Source organism: Sinocyclocheilus grahami, unplaced genomic scaffold (assembly GCF_001515645.1).
Source record: "Sinocyclocheilus grahami isolate Dianchi unplaced genomic scaffold, SAMN03320097.WGS_v1.1 scaffold5.1, whole genome shotgun sequence".
Taxonomy (NCBI): Eukaryota; Metazoa; Chordata; class Actinopteri; order Cypriniformes; family Cyprinidae; genus Sinocyclocheilus; species Sinocyclocheilus grahami.
The window spans coordinates 4,124,585-4,142,068 of record NW_015505184.1 but is presented as its reverse complement, the minus strand read 5'-3'; the positions used below and the strand labels follow the sequence as shown (position 1 = coordinate 4,142,068).

The 17,484-nt window shown below is 38.7% G+C and overlaps 3 protein-coding genes across 5 annotated transcripts in view; 1 reads left to right on the top strand and 2 right to left on the bottom strand.

Moving 5' to 3' along the window:
* The first annotated feature begins 186 nt into the window (after positions 1–186).
* LOC107586495 (leucine-rich repeat-containing protein 42-like) lies at positions 187–3,147 on the top strand. Its single transcript, XM_016273892.1, has 7 exons — positions 187–785; positions 908–1,039; positions 1,171–1,289; positions 2,150–2,235; positions 2,312–2,425; positions 2,553–2,631; positions 2,759–3,147. The coding sequence occupies exons 1-7, from the start codon at positions 349–351 to the stop codon at positions 3,040–3,042; spliced, it is 1,251 nt and encodes a 416-aa protein (XP_016129378.1). The 5' UTR covers positions 187–348; the 3' UTR covers positions 3,043–3,147.
* A 6,388-nt stretch (positions 3,148–9,535) lies between these two features.
* LOC107584797 (transmembrane protein 59-like) lies at positions 9,536–12,766 on the bottom strand. Its single transcript, XM_016271560.1, has 8 exons — positions 12,529–12,766; positions 12,243–12,348; positions 12,056–12,150; positions 11,787–11,939; positions 11,587–11,659; positions 10,521–10,653; positions 10,303–10,420; positions 9,536–10,204 (listed from the first exon to the last, which is right to left on the bottom strand). The coding sequence occupies exons 1-8, from the start codon at positions 12,682–12,684 to the stop codon at positions 10,049–10,051; spliced, it is 990 nt and encodes a 329-aa protein (XP_016127046.1). The 5' UTR covers positions 12,685–12,766; the 3' UTR covers positions 9,536–10,048.
* A 3,353-nt stretch (positions 12,767–16,119) lies between these two features.
* Positions 16,120–17,484, bottom strand: part of LOC107584783 (U2 snRNP-associated SURP motif-containing protein-like) — a 14,123-nt gene continuing 12,758 nt past the window's right edge. For 2 of the 3 annotated variants that reach the window (XM_016271528.1, XM_016271546.1), the window contains 5 exons: positions 17,091–17,247; positions 16,889–16,999; positions 16,675–16,802; positions 16,434–16,601; positions 16,120–16,275 (listed from right to left, as the gene is read on the bottom strand). In XM_016271528.1, the coding sequence (XP_016127014.1) occupies positions 16,137–16,275; positions 16,434–16,601; positions 16,675–16,802; positions 16,889–16,999; positions 17,091–17,247 (703 nt within the window). In that variant the 3' untranslated portion in view covers positions 16,120–16,136. The remainder of the gene's footprint in view (positions 16,276–16,433; positions 16,602–16,674; positions 16,803–16,888; positions 17,000–17,090; positions 17,248–17,484) is intronic. The other variant, XM_016271539.1, reaches the window with a different exon arrangement.

Below are 17,484 nucleotides of genomic sequence, written 5' to 3'. Positions count from 1 at the left end.
AAGTAACTAATATGGTGAAATAAAAATATGGGGGGGGGGCGAGTAAAATACATCAGAGTTGTAGCATAGGTAAAAGTTTTTAAACCTGTTTTTTTAATATACTGAAGTTATCTGCGACGTATACGGGCGTTTAAATACATTTTAGTGCGGATTTCAGTAACGACTTTTATTTTGTAATGTGCGTGAAACTCGACTTACAGGAGGGATGTTACTCCAAGAGCCCGTCGTTTTTAAATCTTTCTACATTTTACAAACTTCTCGATGTTTCCGTCAGTATACCCTTGATTCTCAAACGACAACCGAATATTTTGGACGCTAAACGCTCGGTTTGTGTAGAGAGCTGTAAGGATGTATGTTAGTGAGGGCTGTGGAGCTGTGTATGTCAGAGAGAAAGGAGAACTGCGGCGGTGTGTCAGCGCAGACAGGAATGATGCTCCGCAGCACAGACTCTTCTCCAGAGACTTCTCCTTTCAACTCTGCATCGACATTTTACCATCCGCGAGCCACACAAAGAGAAGAGACCACTTCATATTTACCTACAACAAAGAGGGCAGTCTGCGGTACACGGTGAAGTCTTTATTTGACATATCTTTACAGTTCATCGCTGATCATATCGAGCATGTGGACTCGCTGGTCGGTTTTCCTGAGCAAATGGCTGACAAGTTGTTCTCGGCCGCTGAAGAGAGACACAAATTCTCTGAGCCTCAGACTGCACCCAGAGCACTGCAGGTCTTCTGTGAGGCCTATGGAGAACTAGTGCTGAGATCCCTGTGTTTGAGAAACAGGTGAGAAGTAAACACAATCTCATGGCTGTCTGCCTAAGTAGACGTCCAAAATGCTGCCTAGGTAGGTAGGTAGGTATAATTTAGAAACCAGTGCATTTACATCAGTGTGATTGTGTTTTCAGGAATCTTATGATATCCGAAAGGCTGGAAGAGATCAGACAGTTTCAGAGTCTGGAGTGCCTGGACCTCTATGGATGTAGATTAGGTGACAACCATGAGGTTTTTAAGTACATAACCTCTGAAGCCCTGGCTAGGTATGGAAACTTCATCGTCTCATTCATTGGCAACATTTCAGATGGTTTATTGGGTGTACAGTTTGTTTTACTTTGTGATAAAGAGTGACGTCACTTTCTTTTTCCTCTTCACATTTCCTTTTTTGCTGTAGCCTTGTGAAGCTTTTCATAGGTGCAAACTGCCTTTCTGATGCAGGACTGCAGAGACTGAGCGCGCCGGTGAGGGTGATGAAGAAAGGTCTAGAAAATCTGCAGCTTTTGGAACTCTCTGGTAAGTTTATGGATTTGTCTAGTCAGATAAACTACTATTCAAATGTTTGAGGTCAGTATAAATATTTTTTATTCAGCAAGGATGCGAAAGTGACAATAAAGACATTTAGAATGCCTTTACTGACATTTATAATGTTACAAAAGATTTCGATTTCAAATAAATGCTGTTCTTTTGAACTTTCTATTTTCAGTTCAATTCAAGTTTATTTGTACAGCGCTTTTCACGATACAAATCGGTGCAAAGCAACTTTACAGCAAATTAAGTTTCTACGATATTTAGTGGTAGCTTATCAGTGGTGACTGTCAGTTAATGTACATATGGCAGAAATGTACGGAAAAATCAATTTAAGACGTAATAAAACAGACGATGAACACTATTAACAGCAATTATTATATGAAGCAATCAAACTTATAGCAAAATGTGGCTATTTATCAAAGAATCCTGAAAAAAATAAGGGTTTCCCTACAGTATAAAGCAGCATAACTGTTTTTAACATTGATAATAATAAGAAATGTTTCTTGAGCAGCAAATCAGAATATTATAATGATTTCTGAAGGATCATCACTGAGACCTGGAGTAATGACTGCTGAAAATGCAGCTTTACCATCACAGAAATACATTTTATTTTAAAATATATTAAAATGGAAGACAGTTATTGTAAATTGTAATAATATTTTATAATATTACTTTTACTGTATTTTAATAAATGCAGACTTGGTGAGCATAGAAAAAAACTTTTTTTAAAAACTGTGTTTGAATCTCATTACATAAATACTCTCAGTTGCTTTTTATACATAACCACGATGAATGTGATTTTTATGGTAATGCATACTCTTGCCATTTGATTTATTTCTTAACAGAGAATCCCATTACTGAGAAAGGTCTTGGATATCTAACATGCTTTAAAACGCTACAGAAACTGGACATATCTGGGACAAATGTGACGGTAGCACAATTAAAAAGTTAACATCAATGAGTACGTTTTTATGGAGGTCTTGTATAATATTAGAAATCTCTTTTAGGTGAATGTGTCTTTGAAAGGATTCTTCAGAAAGAATATGAGAATGCTCTTATCAGAAACCCCTTTGAAGGAGTTTGGACATTCTGATTGTAAAACAGATGGCTGGGCTGAACAGGTAACAGAGACGCTTTTATGGTATCCATGATGGATATTGGTAATTATGAATGCAATGTTGATGTTGTAAATGTTTTATAATGAGGCATCTCTGTATAACATTCTCTCACTATTCAAATTGTAATCAGGTAATAAACCAATGGGAAATTACAGCTTCTGAAGTACCAAAGAAAGACTACAAACCAAGAACAAATGCTCTCCGTTTCTGTGAGTTTATTCATTTTATCTACATGTTCACTTGATCACAAAATATTATATTACTACTACAAATTTTTGTTATTGTTGTAATTGTTATAATATTCTGAATTTTGATTATTTTCATTTTGTTCTTTAGATGGAAGAGAAAAGTTTGTCCGAGAGACATTAAACTCCTGCTCTGGGATGAGTGACACCACAAAGAAAGACAAAGTTGTGCCGATTCACTTTTATAAGGTTGATCTCTGTGGCACGAGTTCAACAGCAGAACACGACACACTTTCATCAACAGTGGCAGCTGTTCAGAAGGGCAAGAAGAGGAGACCATCAATAGAGGAAGACCAAAGTTCAGCTCCTCTGTCAAAGCGCCAGTCTCTGTCAGCTCTGTCTGCAGAGGACTTAGATCTGTTAAATAGTTATTGAGTGGACACAGACATGTGACATCTTTGCAGCGCATTCCTCTGTAACGAACGTGACACTGAAATGCTTTTAGTTTGGATTCTTCACAATTAAAAACAGCTTCTTTTTTTTTTGTACCCTAGTCTTTTGTACCCTTTTGTTTCATAATACAAATATACTGAGCATGTTTATACAAAATCATTAAAGGGGTCATAGGATGCCCATTTTCCACAAGTTGATATGATTCTTTAGGGTCTTAATGAAAAGTCTGTAACATAGTTTGGTTAAAATTTCTCAATGGTAGTGTAAAAAACACCTTGTTTTACCCTGTCAAAAACAGCTATTTTCAGATCAAGTGGTTTTTGTAGCATTTTCCTTTAAATGTTAATGAGCTCTGCTGACCCCGCCCCTCTCTTCCGAGCTGCTCTCAGAGAGACTGTTTACTTTAGCGGCATTCATCCCGAAACTTCCTAATTAGCACATTATTAGGAAAGGTGATTTTTAAATATTAATTGCAAAACATTATACTCAGTAGGTGAGGCTGGATCATGAATGATTCGCGCGAACATAGGTGCATTTATGTAGATCAGGGGCGCATTCCCTTCAAAAACAAACGTAATCCACTGCGTCTTCAGCGGATCAGATGTCGGGAGTAAATGACGACTGCTATGTTCATTATTACATCCAACAACAGAAAACCTCAATCGCTTAGGAGTCATTCATGTCTACATCTGCTCCGGCGGTGAAACAATGGTGGACTGATGACAGCTCCCTCAGGGTGGGTCTAAGGTTAGACACCAGTCCAGTCTGTGCTGAAACACTACTGTCAATCAAACTATCGTGGGAGGGGCCTGTCTGTGTGAGGTCACACAGACAGGCATCTGAGATCGGCTTGATTTGAGAAAGGGGGAAACATTTAACCAGATTTAAAAAAAAACACTGGGTGGATTTTTATCATTTTAGGGTGGTTGTGTACACACACTGCCAACACACATTTCAGTTCAAACAACTTGTAAAAGTGCATGTAGCATCCTATGACCCCTTTAAGGCTGGAACAGATTTTAAAACATACCAAAACGGTTACAGAAATGACACTAAATGACTGAGGATCACACACACTACCAGATTTTCAAGTCATTGTGGATTACAAAAAAATGCAGAAACACGTGCAAGGAGACGTGACAAATTAATACAATACATGTTCTAAAATTGGCTCAATATCTCAAAAACTGACTGGATGGAATCACGGTCTGAAGCTGAGTTTGTGCCTTTCATACAATATGTACATTTCTGTGAAAGAAGTCAGGTAAAATCTGAACACTGGCTCTGACTTTACTGGCAACTAGCAGTGACTCACCCAGACTGCAAAAATCTGGGCCTTAAGAGAGAACACGTTACAAAATAGGACAAACGGTAGTGTGAACTCATGTCAGCAATATCAGTACATCAAAAGCAGTACAAAACATCTCATAATCCAGTATTTCCCTAAACATTTTCCTTACTTTTAAAAAGATGCGACTCATTAAAGGGGCATTTATGTGTACCCTAGTTTGGGAATCACTGCCATAATCTATTTTAATATATTGCTTCATTTTCAGAAATCTTGGTATTTTTAGCCTGTGATGCAGATGTATTCATCAGATCAGTCGCACAGTGCTGCCTATCGTCCTGACACAGACTGCGGGATATACAGTAACAGTACTGATATAGTGTTATGGAGAAAATCTTTTTGCAAATTTTTTGCAAGATGACAACAAAGCCGAGATGCCAGCTGACCGTCTTTGTACAATTTTATCATCGGTCACTGTCCAATTTGCGTCCAGACCTTTCTTTGATATGGCATTCCCAGTACTTTCCACAACCGTTTACTAGTTTTCCTAACCCTTGCTTTCTTTATAGAAAACTACCTGCTAGTCTGTTTTTCAAAAAATCTCTTATCTACTCCTTTCTGGGTGCCCAAGGTTGCAGAGGCATATACATTTTAGGCTTTTAATGAGCTGTCAGGATTTTAATACGTTTTTCAACATTATCTATTTCTGTACTGCATTTATGAATATAGAATACAGAAGGAAGTACCAGAGCTGGGGCATCCCCCAGCTCTGGTACTTCCTTCTGTATTCTATATTCATAAATGCAGTAACTTACTGAGTAAGGCCTACATAGTTATTTAGTTTGGCCTTGAGGCCTTCAAAATGCACCTGGCTCTCATACATTGCAGAATAGCTTACACAAACATACAAAGTAACTTCTTCAAATGTTTAATACAGGATAAATGATATATTGAATATTTCATCAATAGCAGTACGTTATATCAATATCAATAGTAGTAAGGGTTAGTGCTGTGTTCAAAATATCGATACGACGATGTATCATCACAGAGATTTGACCATATGAGTATCGATACGTGTGCAGCAGTGGACCACGCTTAATTTGTTTAAAATTTTACAACGTTTAAAATTGAGTAGAAAAGTGCGCGGTTTCTATATAAGAATGAATAGAGCATATATAGGCTACAACAAGGTTTAATCTGGCCGCAGAAGAACACAACTGGGTCGCCTGATATTAAGAGACGTAATCCCCGAAACAGAGCTTCACACTTGCGCAATACGGAAATATCTGCCAAGTGTGCTACTTATATTTGTCAACCTGGCAACCCTGTGCACGTGCTCTCTCTCTCCACTGTGGATAAATGCGCTTGCTTTCTGAAAACAGCGGTTAGCTTGCAGTTTAGCGATCTCCACTTCAATACTCTATTCTCAGAAAAGTGTAATTCATCAGCTGTTCATTTACGACATCGAGAAAGAGAAAGAGAGAGAGAGAGAGGGAGAGAGAGAGAAAGAGAGAGAGGCTGTGCATGTATGAATTACCACCGTTTTGCAGCGTTTCTCTATTAACAGTAAAGCTGTGGCTTTAATTCCTTTAGAAACAATGCTGCTACCAGCTCCTTATTGAGAAAGATAATGTAGCTCTTGAGCGATTAAGCTATTTAGTTGATAAAACTGCGGGGAAGCGCTAAAAAGTTTGTTCCTGAATGTCTGAGTGCGACCGCAGCGTGATCTGTGTGTGTGACTGAACTTAACATCAAACTGCTTGTTTCACACAAATGCTGGCACAGACGTGCATGTTCGGCTAGAGTCGCTTTGAACTCGTGCATCTTCGGAAGCAGAGCTGCACGGAAAGTTACAAAACATGTTGTGCACACCGCAACGCGAAACGACATCGCGCGCACTCAAAGCGAACTTGCTGAAGCTCGAGTATAAATCAGCCATAAATCAGCCTTGAGAGTGTGTGCATTAGATACAGTGAAGACAGCGCGTTAGTTTAGAACTCTTCTAAAAAAAAAAAATTATTGTAGAGAGTGTGTTAATTTGTGCAATGATAACCTACCAGCAATGTAAATTATTTTATAAATTTATTAGAATGAGTACATTACAATATAAATTTATTAGAACGAGTACATTATTATTTATGGGCTTAAAAACAAGATGCAAACAATCAGAATATTGTACCTGGTTGGGAGTGCACAATGTAAACATGAAACATATGCCATTACCTATATTGTACTGTGGTACAGTTATGGAGGCCCTTCATAATGCAGAGGTCAACTGCCTGCTCTGCCAATAGTTAGAAATGGCACTATAGTAAGCAGTGTTTAATAAACAGCTGTTTTTCTAAATTCTGCTGAGGTGAAATTCAGTGCAGTCATGTATCGTATCGTGAATTTGCTGGTGATACACAGCCCTAGTAAGGGTGCAGGCCCACCACTCCTCTCCACAGGACAGACATCAGGGCAGAAAAATGAAAATTCTGTCATTAATTACTCACCCTCGTGTTGTTCGAAACCCGTAAGACCTTCTTTCATCTTCGGAACACAATTTAAGATATTTTTGATGAAGTATGAGGGCTCTCTGACCCTCCCATAGACAACTGTAAAGTTACAAAGCTTTACTGTCGTGAACGTGCGATCACTTGTTACAACAACACAAAATAACACTTGGAGGTGTATTAGGGATGCCAAAAACCAAAACCAGCACCACTGCTACTACACTGAAGAACAAACAAGACAGAATGATCCCAATGACACACACAGCCCTTCTAGTGCAGGATCTGCAACAACCTGATGAAAACACTCATTCTGTTCCATCAGCCTCATGGCTAGATATAATGCTTTGCACACTCTGTGTTGTGATCTTCACACTGTAATTAATTTAAACATTAGATAATTTACACAACATTGCAAGAGCAAATTTCTGTATTTGTTTAATAAAAGTACATAGTAATTTTCTATACAGATATATACAGTAGCTATTTATAAGTTTGGGGTCATATGTTTATGTGAAAGTGTCTTATGCTCACCAAGGCTGCATTTATTTGGTGCATTAATTTACAGTAACAGTTTTCTATATTTTATACTTTTAAAATAATTTATTCCTGTGAAGGCAGAGCTGAATTTTCAGCAGGCATTACTCCAGTGTTCTGTGTCACATGATCCTTAAAACATATTTAATATGCTGATTTGCTGATAAAGAAACATTTCTAATTTTCAGTGTTGAAACAGTTGTGCTGTTTAATATTTTTGTGAAAACTGATACTTTTTTTATTCTTTGATTAATAGAAATTGCATAAGAACAGCATATATGTACGGTTCCTTTCAATTAATTTTATGCATCTTTGCTGAATAAATTTATTAATTTCAGGAAAAAAAATACTGACTGCAAACTTTTGAATGATGTCATATGTAACAACATTCAACAGTATTTAGTTTCGATACATTCACTGATTGTGTTTCTGTTCAGAAAGAGAAAGGAACTCTCAGTTAGAGAAGTACATCTTTCCTTCCTTTTCTGTTTCAGTTCTCTCTAATGTTGGTATACCAGACTGTCTCAGCTTGAAAAAAAATCTTCTCAAACAATACAGAAGAATAGATAACAATAATCCTAATTCAACTAACTGTCATTAAAGACCTATGTAACCTAATTTCCTTACTCAAGGTTGGCTCCTGTTGGTATTTACTTAAAAAAATGATAACGTGCAATTCTTACATCTGGTATTCAGAAACATAGTCTTCAGAAGCCTATATAAATGGTCAGAAGAGTGTTACAAGATGGTAACTTGCTAACAACATCAGCACTTCTATCAGCACATAAAATCTTTGTCAGCATTGACATGCCCACACAGACAAAAATCATGTCAGGTTTGACTAGTCCAAACAAATGACAAAATACACACTAAAACCCTGCACTATAACTCTATCCATTTAAAGGGGTCATATGATGCTGCTAAAAAGAACATTATTTTGTGTATTTGGTGTAATGAAATGTTTATGCGGTTTAAGGTTCAAAAAACACATAATTTTCCACATACTCTACATTATTGTTTCTCCTCTATGCCCCGCCTTTCTGAAACGCATCGATTTTTACAAAGCTCATCGGTCTGAAAAAGCGAGGTGTGCTGTGATTGGCCAGCTATCCAGTGCGTTGTGATTGACTGAATACCTCAAGCGTGTGACGGAAATGTTATGCCCCTCACCATATTGTGATGCCCTGTCCAGCCGGAGCGACGACACAAAAACATTAAAACCCATTACAAACGAGGCATTTGTTGCATCCAGTGGGGACATAATTACGGATTATAATGACTTATACTGTCTTTTTACGCGTTGCATTGCGCCGCGTAAACATAAAACCATGTCTGCATTTGTGATCGGAGAAATGACAAACAACCAATGCTACTCTACACTGCTCAAAACTCACGTTTGAATCGTCAGTGGCAAATTCTTTAAATATAAAAACGTACTTACAGTCTGTGAGTCAGAACAGCCGGCATTGTAGTCTACTCTTCCAGGATCAGGAAACAGTCCTCCATAAAATGCGCTGGACACATCTGAATATTTGGATTGAAGTGTTCTGGAACAGTGTTGTAAATACAACTTAACCACTGATTTCTAGTCGTGTCCTCTTTTGGAAGGCTAAACAAAGTAGTTTCGCTTTCACAGCGAAACACAGCGTCACACACGGCGGGCTAGAGTGAGCGGAGGCCTGAGGCCCTAGAGTGAGCGGTGGTGGGCGGGCTTGCGGCAACCACATGTGACGACCCCGGGCTGGACTCCACTTCGTCCACAGTGAAAGCTGATCCGGTGATCCACAGCGTGAAGTTGATGTATTTCCTCAGCGACCAGCTCCAGGCATGACGAAGCTGATATCGTCCTCTTTTGGAAGGCCAAACAAAGTAGTTTCGCTTTCACAACGAAACACACAGTGCCTTCACGACATGGAGGCGGCGGCTGCAATAATACTACAGCGAGCATAAAAGGTATGCCTTCTTATGCAAATCTTCCCAGATAGTGACGTAGACATGTGGGGGCATGTTAGAACGAGCCGTGTTAGGTAGGTGTGGTTGAATCTTAATTTTTATAAAGAATATATTTTTGCAGATTTTGCAACTTTACAGATCTTCTTTATGCACCAAGAACTTGTAACACTCCAAAGAGAAAGGAAAAATTGACGTGAGAACAGAACACTTTTTAGTAGGTTTGTTTATTAATATTTAGATGACAAATCTGAGAGGTCGCAAAACAACTTCATTTACAATGCCTTTATTGACTTTACGACTCTCGTAAACTCTCTATTCGTCTCTATGGCAGTTCAAGAAATTTCCACTCCCTGCAGCAGAGATATCTTGTACTAAAGCATAAATCAAAACGTTAATGTCATTGTGCAACACGTCGTACCTCAAATCACAAGCTGTTACTGATCACATTGAGAACACTTAAAAACGAATAAGGGAAACAAGAAGACTTCATCTCTACAAATGGGCAGTAAACAGAAAAACTCAGATCCTACAGAGCTTTCAGTCTGATAGGTAATGCCTTTAAAGTGCCAAAACATCAACAGAATATATTCCCCACAGTCCACGCTTCTCAAATTTTAAAAAAGGAGAACCAAGAAACCCATAGTCAATGCGTTTGAAGCTATAACCACACCTCTGAAAGAGAAAACCAAAAGCTCAATTTCTTTGGATGCTAGACTGGTTAAATGTTAGACTGGTCCAGATTGACCTTTGATGGAAGAGGTCCAGCTTCCTGCTCCTCCACACCTGGCGATCTGATGATCACCAGAGAGGACTGCAGATACGGGGTCAGTTTCTGATCCTTCATGTACTCCATATCCCCATATATGCTTAGCTTCTGTTAAAAGGAGGAGAACATTTGGATGAGTTGGTTAAACATAACCAACTAACCAATAATTAAAAAACATGAAGATGAGTGAATGTGAAGTGGTTTACATCAGCGGGGACGTACTGCTCAACAGCAGTGGACACTGTGGCACAACAAATCCAGATCAGAACCAAGACAGACAGAACCAGAGTGGTGGTCAGGATCCAGCCAGGCAGCCACGGGTTCCTACCGGTACAAAAAAACCCAGGATTGCTTCATATTCAACAAGATCAACAGACTGCAACAAATCAATAGAGATTAAAATCCAGATCAACATGTGACCGACCTTGAGAGACAGCTGAAGAGGTTGTAATCGTCCTCAGAGTTGCTTCGATCGATGAACATGTCTCTGTCTCTCTCCTGAATGTAGCTTCTTGGGTAGTCTTTATAAATTGGGTTTTTCATTTCCTGATCTACAACTATTAATAATACAAGGGGTCCAATATCAGTGTTGAGATCTTGAAACTACTTCTGTTAAGAGAATGATGCTAAGATGATGTTGTGGGAAGTGACACAGTTAAGTCAGCCTTTGCTGACCAATCATGACTGTTATTACATATTTACAGACTTCATAACATGACATCTTAAAACTACAGTATGTCATTTTTGTGCCACTAGCAGCAGCAAAACACACGTTCCTCGAAATAAAAGGTAGTCTTGGCTCAAAACCTGACCAATTAGTTGAGCAAATGCTGTTATACTGGGGAGCCAAAACAAGTAGGCAGTAAATTTGCTTGGTCCTACTAATGGCACAGATATCACACGCTCAACTTCAATGTCATCAAGAGATTAAAGTTCACCTGTTTCCGGTTCTCTAAGCATATGTTATTGATCTTATTGTGAACGGTTCATCCATGCATGTTTATAAATTATATATATAATATATATATATTAGTGTTGTCAAACGATTAATCGCAATTTATCACATCCAAAATAAAAGTTTTTGTTTACATAATATATGTGTGTACTGTGCGCGCGTGTGTGTGTGTGTGTGTGTGTACATATGAAGATGATTTTAGTATATATATTAAAAAAATTTGGGAGCTCATATTTTTTTTTATCAAAATGTAATAACTGGATCATCCAGTGAAATTACAAACTTCTCTCTGTGATACATGTCAGATTCTTCAATCATTTAATCTGCTTAAATCCCACCCCTTTCTTACAATCAACCTCAATTTTGCATTCAGATCCACTTCCAGCCAATGAACAACTGAACAACCACTTTAACATATATGATATTATGATTATTAAAGTCTGAAAACATGTAAAACAGTCATTAAGTGACACTTTCCAAAGCTTGCTTAATAATCATAGAGGAAAACATTGTGTGTGTTATGTGAAGTGCTCACAAGTGCTCTGTGACTCCTCAGTCTCGTCTCTCTGGAATTCAAACTGAGGGATAAACTGAACTTGCGGCTCGGACTAGAAATGAGACAAAGCAAAAATCTTGATCAATGGCACTTTAGAAACAAGTTTTACTTCTTACTTTGCACAAGAGATGTCCAAATGTTTTACCACGAAGGGCCAAAATACATCATCGTGACATTACCTGGAAAATGACCACTTTGCCATCATCTGCCTGGAGGTAAAATGTCCAGGATGAGGTGATGAAGCTGTGAGCTTGGCTCATCATGTCTTCCCAGAAACCCCTCACCAGAGACAGTGGGTACAGGAGATGGATCCTGGGCATCATGGTCAACAACTTCCCACCAAAACAAACAAACAGTGATTTCAAATAGCACACTGGTGAAATTCAAGTAGAACTGACGATTGAAAGACAGTAAACATGTAAAGCAATTATTCAAACGTTTTTCACACCTCCTCTATTCTTTGCTCTGCAAATGGCTGTTGACTCTGGCATCCTAGATTGCATGCATACTGCTCCTCTGACTGGGTGTAGGCTTCACGACAGGCTGCAGGAAGTCAAGCACACACAAACACACTGTTATCAACACAAAGATAAGCAATGCTGTAAGGACTCAGACAGACAATACTTTAATATTACCTGACTCGCATTCAGCTTTGGTTTCGTTGAGATCCTTGCTGTCACCCACGAACTGACAGATGGAGAAGAGACGACATCCTCTCTCACAGGCATACAGCGCCTCCTCCTAATCACAAAACAAACAGGCCAAATAAAGAAACGCGTCTAATTCCGCTTTCCTCATTGTTATTGTTCTAACATTACAACGCACAAGCTCCTAAAAACGCACACTAACGACCGGCTAAAAATCTCAATAGCGTTTCTTTGTTAGTAAACAGCCGTAACTGGTTCAGTGTCTCGCACTCACCCGTGGATAAGTGTGCAAACTGTAAGTCATCTGACATGTTTTATGACAAGACGCCGTGTTTCCCAAAACACCATCGAAGACGTCGGAAGATGCATATGTGCTCGTGAGTATGCAGCAAAAACTCATCAAAATCCCGCAGGACTTTATTGCACTCATTTTTGGGAATTACCAAACATGGACTAAACGATTCTTCCTTGTTTGTGTACTTGCGGAAATGTCGTCGTGAGATCGGTGTCTACGCACTTCCTATATTGCGCGAGCGCCGTGAACTCATTGCATAAACATGCATCAGTAGTTTTAACAGGGGTTTTCAGTCTACGGTCCCTGAAAATGTTTAGGGAGGTAAAAACATAAACATAGGATTGAACTAAATAACGATTTTGTACAAAATGACAAATGTACTCACAAAAACTAATTTAAACAATACATCTAATAGTACAGTACTACATTACATTTACATTTAGCAGACGCTTTTATCCAAAGTGACTTACAAATGAGGACAATAAAAGCAGTCAAAACTAACAAAAGACCAACAATATATAAGTGCAAATGACAAGTCTCGGTTAGCCTAACGCAGTACACGTAGCAAGGTATATATATTATACACACACACATACACACACACAAAGAAAAACAAGTAGATAGAATAGAAAAAAATAGAAAGCTAGTGTTTTTGTTTTATTAAAAAAAAGAAGATAAATATAAAGTATAATTAAAATAGAATAGAAAGTGCTAGAATTAGAGGGTCAAATAAAGGTGGAACAGATGTGTTTTTAGTCGTTTCTTGAAGATGGTTAAGGACTCAGCTGCTCGGATTGAGTTGGGCAGGTCATTCCACCAGGAGAGAACAGTTAATGAAAAAGTCAGTGAAAGTGATTTTATTTTTATCCGTGATAAGCATCCTCAGTTCCCTAGTCTCCCAACTACAACTCCCTTGGACTCTTTCCTAGAACCGAGGTCTATTGGTAAAGGGATGATTTCATATATTTATGACAAAATATGTTCCCTACATAGAAGTTCACTAACATCTATAAAAATAAATTTATCAGAAGATATTCCAGACGAATTATGGGAAAGTATCTTATACAGAGTACATTCCTCATCTTTATGTGCCAATCATGGTTGGATCCAATGCAAAATACTCCACCGTACCCATTGGACTAAGGTCCGACTCTCTAAAATTTACTCTGATGTTGATCCTATCTGTGACCGTTGTCGTCAGAGTCCGCAACCTTGGCACATATGTTCTGGTTCTGCCCAAGTTTACATGGATATTGGGTTCAAATATTTGAGACAATATCTCAGGTAGTTGGGATAATAATCAAACCTGTAGCGATAACAGCACGCTTCGGTACACTTTCCTTACCAGTTCATCACATAGGTTACAAGGCAGATTCTGTGGCCTTTGTAGCATTTCTGGCTAGACGTTTGATTCTAATGCATTGGAAATCATCTATGTCGCCTACCCACTCAATGTGGATTAAAGAGATTTTTCACTTTATCAAACTGGAATTGATTAGACATTCACTGAAGGGCTCTTCAAATAACTTTTATAAAATTTGGGGCTCTTTTCTTGAGTATATGGAAACGTATACCCTCCTGCTCAACTGAAAATAATGATTTTATTCAATTTTCCCCTAGTTGGTGACCACACTTGTATTATGTGGTGTTTAATTTTCTCTTATTAGCAGGCACAAGTGCAGAATGTGTTTTTATTTATTTATTTTTTGGGTGGGGTGGAGGGTTGCTGATGGTAATTTGTGTATTTGTTTTTAGGGATAACTAATTGCGCTTTACTACTTGGGGATAATTTATTGTATCTGTTATTTTGATAGTTTCTTAGTTTCCTATTTTTCATTCAGATCCCTTTTCTTTATACCTACCTAGTGTTAAAATGTTATCTAAACTGTATAGTTGAAATATTGAAAAAAAATTGTAAATAAAGTGAGGAAAGAAAAAAAGAAAAGAAAAAAAGGGCCTGATCTTCCTAATGTTGTATAAAGCAAATCTGCAGGACCGGGCAGTTTTAGCAATGTGGTCTGAGAAATTCAGCTTATCATCAATCACAACTCCAAGGTTTCTAGCTGTTTTTGAAGGAATTATGGTTGAGGAGCCTAACTGGATGGTGAAATTTTGATAAAGTGAAGGGTTTGTTGAAACCACAAGCAGTTCTGTCTTAGCCAGGTTGAGTTGAAGGTGATGGTCCGTCATCCAACAAGAAATGTCTGTTAGACATGCTGAGATGCGAGCAGCTATCGTCGGATCATCAGGATGGAATGAGAGATAGAGTTGAGTGTCATCAGCATAGCAGTGATATGAAAAGCCATGTTTCTGAATGACAGAACCTAGGGATGCCATGTAGACAGAGAAGTGGTCCAAGAACTGAGCCCTGAGGCACCCCAGTAGCTAGATGTTGTGACTTGGACACCTCACCTCTCCAAGATACCTTGAAGGACCTATCTGAAAGGTAAGACTCCAACCACTGGCATGCGGTTCCTGAGATGCCATTTTCCTATAGGGTTGACAGGAGAATCTGGTGGTTCACCGTATCAAAAGCAGCAGACAGATCCAGCAAAATAAGTATAGATTTGGAAGCCGCTCTTGCCAGTCTTAGGGCTTCAACAAATGAAAGAAAGGCAGTCTCGGTCAAATGTCCACTTCTGACATTTGGTTGCGGTCCAGGAGGTTGTTCTGTGTGAGAAAGGCTGAGACTTGGTTGAACATCTCGTTCAAGTGTTTTTACAACGAAAGGTAGAAGGGAAACCAGTCTGTAGTTCTCCAAAAGAGTTGGGTTAAGAGTGGGTTTCTTAAGAAGTGGGGTTATACGAGCCCGTTTAAATGTTGAGGGAAAAACACCAGTGTGAAGGGATGTGTTAACGATGTGAGCGAGTGCAGGTACAACGGCAGGAGAAATGGCTTGAAGGTGAGATGGAATAGGATCAAGTGGACAAGTAGTAGAATAATTGGAAAGGATGAGTTTAGAGACTTCTGCCTCAGAGAGTGGAGAGAAGGATGTACTATAGCGAATACTAAATTTTCCAAATGTATAAATTAATTTATTTAATTTTAGGATGATCATATCTGGGGGTCCATGGCATTTAAAAGATTGAAAACCCCTGGCCTAGAATGCAACTTTTATAAAATATCTTAAAATAAGTTAGCTATTTTAATACACTCAGTTTAAAATATTTATTTGGGATGTATTCACATAAAACTAAGCCATTTCAAAGAAGAGTCACATAAATTGTGTCTTTATTGAAAAGCAAACATCTATACAACTGAAACTTACGCTAGTTTAATTTAAGTCAGTTTCAAGGGATCTAAAAACAATGACCAAAAAAAAAAAAAATGATAAGACAATAGTTTTCATGTTGACGGAGGATTGCCCCAACCACTGCAGTTATTTTCTTTTTGGACACTTTGAACATCAAAGGAAGCTCCTAAATGACATTATAAAACACCCTATATATAACCCTTGAACACTGTTCTTCAATGTGAGTGAGCTTCAAAAGGAGGGGTGAAAGAAGGAATGTCCTTCACACTGATTTACAGAACAAATTTGAGGCACAAAAGACAACCCAGGCATCTTCCCATAATAGCCAGAAGTCTCAGTGTTTGCTTTTTTTGGATTTCTTGTGAAAACGGTGAGGCGATCGTGACCGCGATCTGGATTTCTTTGAGGATTTTTTGGGTGTTCTCGACCTGGACCTGCGCGACCTCTTAGGTGTTCTTGGGGGTGAAGGAGACCTAAAATAATTTTTCAAAATGAGATGCTTTATTACTTTCATAATTTATTGCGTCCATAACCATGCATGTACTGACAGACAAAGACAAGAAAAGACAAGCCACAGGATTGAGTTTTAAGCTGTGACAATGAAGATTAAGAGAGGATACTATTAGTTTACCTTTTAGATGACTTGCGGTTACTTTCTCTTGGAGAGTCTTTATAAGACGATCGAGAGCTGTCTTTTGTATAGGATCTATCGGAGCGCTCTGATCGTGGTGAGGGCGACCTGCCGCGCCTACTGCTGCTACTTCGGGTGGGACTGGGGGAGGGACTATGCCTCCGTTTTCTGGGAAGGAAATCAAATGTATTCAAAAATGTCTCTATTTCTTAAATCCTGAAGTAATGTTGAGGTATCTTACTTTTCTTTTCTGCCCGGAGTGGTGTCATCTTTGTCCTTCTCTTTGTGGGACACATCAGATTTCTCTTTGTCTTTTCTCTCTTTTTCTTTCTCTTTGTCTTTCTCTGTCTCTTTCTCCTTCTCCTTCTCCTGAAAAAAAAAAATAAAAATAGTGGTTTCCAACTAAATAGTAAAGTAATACCAAAGACAAAACAAGCAAAAAAATTCATACTAACCCGCTGTAGTAGCTTGTCCCGGTAAAGCTCTACTTGTTCTTGAATACTCGGTACAGATTTTTTGGGTCGTTTTCCAGATTCAAGCTCATCTTGAAACTTCATGACTTTAAGCTACAACAGACAAAGAAAAATGAGTGAGATCTCTTAACAGCTTTCAAGCATGTGAAGAATTATGTTTAGTACATTTAGCATTTAGGTATACCTCGATTTCTCGTAGTTTGGCACGTTTCTCCTCGCTCATCTCAGAAAACTTAGCAGACTTTAAATCGTATTCTTCTCTAACAGGATTACTGTAGGACTGCTGGTCTGTAGCGCTGGAGCTTTTGAGAGAGTCTTTACTCTCAGTTTCCCGTGTTGCACTATGACAAGAATGTGAAAATGAGTTAAAAACATGAATTTCATCCTACAAAACCCAACAATTAGGGTTCCCCCACCTATAAGAAATTTCAGAAATAATTTTACAGAGATTGCACTCACACTAGAGCTGGGCGATATGGCCTAAAAAAAAAATTCCGATTTACAATTTAAATCGACCCCCCCCCCCCCCCCCCCCCCCCCCCCCCCCACCCCCAACCACCCGACCCACAACACCAACC